The sequence below is a fragment of the Lactuca saligna genome, chromosome 9 (genome assembly GCF_052625555.1).
Source record: "Lactuca saligna cultivar CGN05327 chromosome 9, ASM5262555v1, whole genome shotgun sequence".
In the NCBI taxonomy this organism is placed as follows: domain Eukaryota; kingdom Viridiplantae; phylum Streptophyta; class Magnoliopsida; order Asterales; family Asteraceae; genus Lactuca; species Lactuca saligna.
The window spans coordinates 596,664-605,032 of record NC_136425.1 but is presented as its reverse complement, the minus strand read 5'-3'; the positions used below and the strand labels follow the sequence as shown (position 1 = coordinate 605,032).

Genomic DNA, 8,369 nt, shown 5'->3' with positions numbered 1-8,369 from the left:
CTGATCACATGTGATGTGACGTATTCACCTAATGGCTAACTCCCATCACTCAGAGTCCCACAAAGCACAAAGCAAGCATCATTCAGATACAGAAAATTATTCAAGCAAATCTATTCTCATAACGAGATACTGTACTAGCATACAATGCTAAGCTCATACTATCAGGCATAACCCTAACATGCTATCCTACTATTATCTACTCAATACTAACATGCAAATTTCGAAAAGCTGAAACACATATAGCAGGCACATAAGGTATCCTCCTAGATCCTTAGTCCTATTCTAGCATGTTGTTCTACTGAAATTAAAACTGGTAATCATAACATAACTTGTATGGGTAATTTGGAAGTACTTACTTGAGCTCGGTTGATTGCATACGCCACACCATTTTCCTTTCATAAAACTCTTCTTCTTTCTAAGTTCTTTTTCCAAAATCATTTTCAAAACGTTTTTCTTTTGAAAATCTTTATCGTTTCCTTAGTTTGAGTTCAGACACACCTGAAAGTGTATCCGAATCCCTCAAACCAAGGCTCTGATACCAACTTGAAACATCCCAAAATACGACCCAAAAATTTTTGTTTAACAATTACTAAAAGTACTAAAATAATATCACAAAGTAAAACTCATACGTCAATATTTCAAAACAGTAAATAATAGTTATGTAGAACTGTATCAAAACTGTATCAATCACATTTATGAAAAACTAGAAACATCTCCCAGGACAATTGAAACTGTGGTGTATGCGATGCCATCAGCCCGAGCTCTTCCCTTTTCTTGCGGAAGTACCTGAAACCAAAACTGAAACTGTAAGCACGAAGCTTAGTGAGCTTCCCCAAACTACCACATACCATACAATACATATAAACACATATTGGGCCTTGCCTACTGCATCGGACCGAAGTTCGGAACTAGCCAGGGCCTTGCCCTCTGCATCGGACTGAAGTTTCGGAACTACTAAGGCCTTACCTCCTGCATCGGACTGAAGTCCGGAACTAACTGCATCAGACCGAAGTCCGGAACTGACTGCATCGGACAAAAGTCCGGAACTACTGATCATAGCATAGCATAAACATATCAACTAGCATGAACACATAAACCAACATATTGCATCGGGCTGTAACCCGGAACACATAACACATAAATCCTGTCTGAGCCACGAAGGCATCAAACATAATAAAATCTGCATCGGACCGAAGTCCGGAAACTACTACTAGCTATACGGGCCGACATTGTGGCCTTAGATCCATTCTTACTGGAAGGAAACTCACCTCGTGATCTGGCTGCTGAGTGTATGGCTCTGGAAGCTATCTGCTGCTGCTCCAGTATCTCCCTGGCTACAATTCCATAAATACACTCAATCAAAATACTAATAACTGCATTGGGGTAAAATGACTCTTTTACCCCTGGCTAAAGTCAACTCTCCTGGTCAAGGTCAACTCTTCTGGTCAAAGTCAACTCTTCTGATCAAAGTCAACTCTTCTGGTCAAAGTCAACTTACAGTTGACCTGACTCGCCGAGTTGGCCGCCAACTCGCCGAGTCCCTACTCTCATTTCTCAACCCTGCTCGCTGCTACTCGTTGAGTATGGCATAAACTCGACGAGTTCCCATTTGATTCTAAAACTCAGGCTAACTGCATCCGACTCGCCGAGTTGTATGAACAACTCGACGAGTTGGTCTTGAATCTATGAAGATTGTCTTAGACTCGACGAGTTGTATGAACAACTCGTCGAGTCCCTCCATTACTGAGTCTAACCTCCGACTCACTGAGTCCGTTCTACTACTCACTGGTCCCCACTCGGAATCACTCAAAGGGGAAGGATCGGGGACTCGCGACTCGACTCGCCGAGTCACATGCATGCAATTACTAAAAACTAGATTCTGCTCAAAACCACTGCATACAATATATAGATCTGAGTTCCTAAGGCTGGTTTACCACGTAAAGTTCCCAACTTTACGTGTACATATGCATACAAAAGGATATAAAGGCTAAAAAGGCACTTGGAAGAGTAGATCTAGGGCTATCATGCAAAATGGCTCCATAAAGTTGATAGATCTACGTTTTTGGAACTGAAACATGGCTAGATCGGAAAGCTAATCAATCTAATATGATTTCTCTACTATGAACAAGCTAAGGAATGGATAAAATGGGCTAAATATGCTTATAAAGGAGAATCAATCATAAAAACAGGAGAAATCCGATTATTACCTCAATAAACTCTGAAATGGGTGCAAGAACTTGGATCTTCTTCTTCTCCTTTGGATCTAGCCTCCTTCTTCTCTTCAAAACTTCAAGATTTACACAAGAAATGCTCAAATACTCAATGGAATGGTTAGGGTTTGCTAAATAATGCTTTGAGGGTGAAGGAGACTAGTTTGGGGGCTCATAAGATGGTTTAAATAGGGTGCAAACCCGGGGATTTAGGGTTTCTACCTGGCAGGCCAACTCGCCGAGTCCCGAATATGGACTCGCCGAGTCGCTGATCTGTACGCTGCTCAAGATCACGACTCTACTCGACGAGTCGAGCCATAGACTCGTCGAGTCCCTCTGCAAACTTCTAAAATAAATAATATAAAAGCAACATACCAGAGACGGGTCGTTACAACAACTTTATTGTATCGTAAGTGAGTGAGTAGTAAAACAAAAAACGAACCTATATATAAAAACTTAGATGCGAATTCATTCTGAAAAAAAGTATTATTGTTGATATTAATGATGAATTTAATTAGTTTCCATAAAAAGAGAATTATAATTATGGATATCATTTAAGATATATACATTTATGTAAATCATTTAAGATATATACATTTATGTAAATCATTTAACATCTATCTTTATTTATTTAAATAATTATTTAAATTTTACTAAATTCTTTTTGGTGCACTCTAGCACACAATAAATATAAGAAACTCATTAACCTATATATATATATATATATATATATATATATATATATATATATATATATATATATATATATATATTATTCAACTATCAACCTAATATACATAATTTATTAATTTAAATATAACGTTGGTATAAACTATTATCATTTTAATCCTATAACATTGGAATTGTAAGCTCCTTCTCCATGCTTGGTACCTAGATGATGGGACTGTCATTGGGGATTCAGAGGAGGTGGCTAGAGTGTTGAACATGATTCGGTTGCATGGTCCAGGTTTGGGTCTCGAGTTGAACATCAAGAAAATGGAGATTTTTTGGCCCTCATGTGATGGTAGGAAGCTTCGGGCTGATGTATTCCCTACGGAGATAGGGAGACCTTCTTTGGGGGTGAAACTCCTTGGGGGGTTGTTAGCAGAGACGCGGGGCTTATTAGCGGCCTGGCCATGAAAAGAGCGGTCAATGCTGTTGATTTGATGGGCCTTCTTCCACAACTATGTGACCCACAGAGTGAGCTCCTTTTTCTTCGATCATGTATGGGCATTGCAAAACTTTTCTTTGGTTTAAGAACATGTCAACCGGTACACATAGAAGAGGCAGCGTTATTCTGTGACAAGGGATTGCGCAGGTCTATCGAGGATATGGTGGTATGTGGAGGCCCCTTCTTTGGAGACATTTAGTGGCACTTGGCTTCCTTACCTATTCGTTTTGGTGGTTTGGGTTTGTACTCGGCCTACGAGGTTTCCTCCTACGCATTTGTAGCCTCAAGGGCCCAATCTTGGGTATTACAAGACCACATCTTACGTGATAGTGGCATATGTGGTATGGACTCAGATTATCTATGTGCTATGACTCGTCTCCGTGATACGATTCCGGGATTTGACTGTAGCGGTTTCACTAATAAGGACACTGCCCCCTAAATCCCAAAAAGTTTTGGCGTGTGCCCTTTTTAGCAAAATCGTCCAAGATATGGAAGTCAACTTCGAGATGACTGTCAGACAGAAAGCAGTCTTTGAGTGTCTGCGGGCGCCTCATGCTCAAGATTTTCTGCTAACTATCCCTATTGATGGTGTTGGCCAACATATGTCTCCTGTGGAGTACCGAACTATCCTTCATTACCGCCTCATGATTCCCATATTCCCAATTGACGAGATATGCCCAGTTTGTCGCAAGGCATGTTTGGATACCTTTGGGGAACACGCGGTTCATTGTAGAGAGCTCCCTGGTTTCAAGTATAGACATGATGTGGTTCGGGATGTTCTCTTTGATGGTTGTCGGCGTGCTGGTATATCTGTGAAGAAAGAAGCGCCAGTGAACTTTTTGACGGACCCGCAGGATGGCAGGTCCACACTTAGACCGGCTGACATTTTGGTCTTTGGATGGATAGGAGGGAAGCATGCATGCGTAGATCTTACTGGTGTATCTCCTCTCATTGGTTTGGGGAGCGGAGGTTTCGTAGCTGGGCATGCCGCTTTGAAAGCCGCTGCGTGCAAAGTGGTAAAGCACGACAATGCATGTAGAGAAAATCAACATGTGTTTGTTCCTTTTGCATTCGATACATTTGGTTTTCTCGCACCAGAGGCGGTGGAGCTCCTTAACAGAGTCCAACGGGTCATGCATTCTAATGTCATATCTCCTAGATCCACAAATGTTGTTTTCAAAAGAATAGGTTTTGTCATCCAAAAAGGCCTAGTGGCGCAGCTTGTTGCTCGTTTGCCTTCAATCGATATGTATTGAATTCAATTTCGAAATTAAAAAAAATATATATTAAACATAAAACATAATTAAAAATTTATATTTAACATTATTCTGCATGTCTGTGGTATACTTATTAAGATTGTATGATTCTAATAAAGATGTTCATTTTATCACATATAGTTCAGCACTTAAAATATTTTATAGACTTAATACAAAAGGGTTAAATTGATTATAATAATCAGTTTTTTTTTTTTTTTTTTTTTTTTTTTTTTTTTTTTTTTTTTTAAATAAAATTGAACGTAGAACTAGATCATAAACCAAAACAAAATTTTAAAACTTTTCTGCATGTTTCCCTTATTCTAAAACACAAACGATTATGCACGGATGTAGACAAAAATGATCAAGAAGTTGTTCTTGGATAAAACAAATAGCACTGTAGTAACACTTGAATTGTGACGCATCACATGTGCACTTCCTGCTTCGCTTCTAAGTTCCCACCACCCTCCTCAAAAGCATAAAATAATCGATATCTTTGATTTGGTGATCGGAAAATAAAAAAATAAAGAAAGGAGGGAGGAAATGAAGAACCCAAATTAAAGTGGGGCACTCATGGTTGACGGACTTCCAAGTCAAGCTAACTTATAAGAAATGTTATTATATATAACATCATTCTCTTTAAAGATTTATAATATTTCTTTATGTATATATATATATTACAAGGATGGCAATGCAATAATAACTTAACCCCATGGAATTCTCTGTCACCAAATCCAGTGGAAGCTTGGTTCCACCTTTTGCACCAACACCTTCGGCCGTGCTTGATCTCTCACGAATCGATAGATTACCAGCCCTCAGATGCAATGCTCGGACACTTCACGTATTCCAGGCACTGGTTGCTCCTGGAGCCGCAAAATCAACAATACGGGAGGCCTTGTCCAAGGCACTCGTCCCTTACTATCCTCTAGCTGGTCGTCTTACCCAACACAACCCACATGACCTTCAGATTGAATGCAGCGGAGAGGGCGTTTGGTTTGTGGAGGCATCTGCCACTTGTAGCCTTGAATCTGTTGGTTGCTTTGAGGACATCACTTCCATTCCTTTCGACAAACTACTTCCTCATCATCCTCCTGAAAATCAAGGCTTCGACCCTCTTGTTCTAATGCAGGTAAATATTACTAAGTAAAACAAAAAGGAATCAAGATGCAATCATGCATACAAAAGATTGAAAGTACATATTAAATAAATAATGAGAGATTAATGGGCAATGGCAGTTGAAATAACACTCATAATTATAAGATATGTGCGCATGCAGCTTTAATTATATTTTCTTTATTAGCCGTGTTTATTATTACTTATTTCTCATAAAAACGGCACTGATAAATTAATGAAGGTATATGGCATGCATGCATATTTAATTGGTACAGGTGACAGAGTTTGAAGGTGATGGGTTTGTAATGGGTCTGACATTCTGCCACACAATATGCGATGGTTTAGGAGCAGCGCAGTTCCTTAATGCAATTGGTGAGTTTGCTAGAGGTGCCCAGCGTCTAAAGGTTGCCCCCGTGTGGCAGCGTGACTTTCTTCCACAACCACGAGCAAATCCTTCAACTAGCCTAGCACCACCAAATCTCGTGCTCCCAGATTATGAGCTGGAGCATGCCAATATAGACATTCCACTCGACCACATCAATAGGCTGAAGCAGAAATTCCTTGGACATTGTTCGTCTTTTGAAATTGTAGCAGCCATTCTCTGGAAGAACCGGACTCAGGCGATTGGTGTAGGGTCTGATCAAAGTAGGATGATGAAGCTTGTGTTTTTTGCAAACTGCCGTCAGCTGGTGGATCCTCCTTTACCACAAGGTTTCTACGGAAACTGTTTCTTCCCGGTGACTATCAGTGCATCTAACGACACCCTGGCACAATCATCGACCATTGAGGTGGTGAGAATGATCCAGGAGGCGAAGGCCAGGCTGCCTAAAGAATTTGCAGATTGGGTAACTAATATTAATGGAGAACAAGGGAAGAAGGAAGACCCATTTGCCCCACCGCTAGGATACACAACCTTGTTTATATCGGAATGGGGAAGACTTGGTTTTAATCAAGTTGATTATGGAAAAGGACCACCCCTCCATGTTGTTCCGGTGCAAGGCTCCAGCATTATACCTGCTGCGATCGTGGGCAGCCTGCCTCGACCAAAAAAAGGAATACGTCTGATGACATGGTGCGTCAAGAAGCACCATATTCAGCCTTTACTTCATGCCATCACAACTGTAATTAATTAATTGTTGGTATATATTGTTTTCATGTGATACTTTTGGACCTATATAATTAAACTAGGTTATAACCCGTGGGAAACCACGGTTATAAAATTTAACGAATTATGACAATTAAGATCATGATTATTATTCAATTATTTTCAAAAAATTATTAAGTGACAAAGATATGTGATTGTTATGTAACTTTATAATGATTGTTTCAAATAAATATGTGATGTTTTTAAGATTCTTGGGACATTATTTATGTGTAAATTAATAAAAAATGATGATATTATATAATGAAATATAAAACAACCATAATGAATGAAGTAAAAGAAAATTGGTATATGGAAAAATACAAATTAATTTATTGCAATAAACGTATATTAAAAATATATAACAATGTACAAATGAAAATTAAGAATAAAAGATGTTATAAATAAAAATACCACTTTTTGCATAAATTTCGAAACACTTGTACACAAACAGGGAAATAAATAGTTTTCGATATGAATCGTTTAGTGTTTATAAATTATGTCTACTACTATCATCTTGTAGGTTCTAGTACTTAAACCCACGCAAAACATGTTGCATGTAATGTCCCTTCAAGCTTTTTCTCAAAGTCAGCCACTTCTGAAGAAACTCTAATAAGTTGAAAATTATAGTTTTCTATTTATGTCTTCATATTATATTAATCCAATCATAGTTTAGAAATCCATTAGCATGATTGATGTTCTACATGTAGAACTAATTAACTGTCATACCATACATAATTATAACATTATGCTTTCAAAGTACAATGCTATATAATTATAACATTTACTTGTCATAAACATACAAAATTATAGTTTATCAAATTTTAATTAAACTTTTGTTGGGTTTCTTGTAGCTATACATGGCAATTGTGTTGTTCACTCATATTTTCAAGCGGGTTTCATAGAGAAGGTATGCATTGCATACTATTTCTCTATGTATATCTATGTGATAACATTGGTTATAACATAACTTTGATAAAAAAATTCCTAGTCATATCATTGTACAATTCTAAAGTGGTGCTGTTAAATTTTGAAAATTCCCTACACAGAAGAATAATGCTCTTTGTAGAATTTAGTGAAAATGACGGTCAATTTGACCATTTTGACCCTTTTTGTCATTTGGTCTACATAAAACTTAAACCGAACAAAAAATATTGTTATAATGATATGAATCTCTTATAATAGAAAGTATACTTTTTTGGGGGGTTAAAACTAAAATGAACAAAAAAGAACCTTATACTGACATAAAACACTCAAAAAAAAAAAATAAATAAATAAATAAAATAACGTAGAGTTTTTTTTAGTTAAAACGACCATTTGATTTTTTTGGTCAATTTGATCATTGTTACCATTTTTTTTCTTTATTTGGCCGACATAAAATAAAAAATACATCTACCCTTTGTTATTTGACAGTGGAATCGAGCAAGGTTTGTCTTTTAAGATTTTTTTCTTTCAAACCTTGATTGGATTCTTTATTTGAG

General features: G+C 37.6%; 1 protein-coding gene across 1 annotated transcript; it reads left to right on the top strand.

The window, feature by feature from the left end:
• Positions 1-5,308: 5,308 nt before the first annotated feature.
• On the top strand, positions 5,309-7,100 carry LOC145018740 (HXXXD-type acyl-transferase family protein). The gene is made up of 2 exons (XM_078976593.1): positions 5,309-5,763; positions 6,023-7,100. The coding sequence occupies exons 1-2, from the start codon at positions 5,347-5,349 to the stop codon at positions 6,878-6,880; spliced, it is 1,275 nt and encodes a 424-aa protein (XP_078832719.1). The 5' UTR covers positions 5,309-5,346; the 3' UTR covers positions 6,881-7,100.
• The last annotated feature ends 1,269 nt before the right edge of the window (positions 7,101-8,369 follow it).

Excerpts from the sequence above, each read along its gene's own strand:
- LOC145018740 (XM_078976593.1), top strand. The coding sequence starts at position 5,347 with ATGGAATTCTCTGTCACCAAATCCAGTGGAAGCTTGGTTCCACCTTTT. Across the intron at positions 5,764-6,022 it reads ACCCTCTTGTTCTAATGCAG|GTGACAGAGTTTGAAGGTGA; the intron begins GTAAATATTACT and ends TAATTGGTACAG.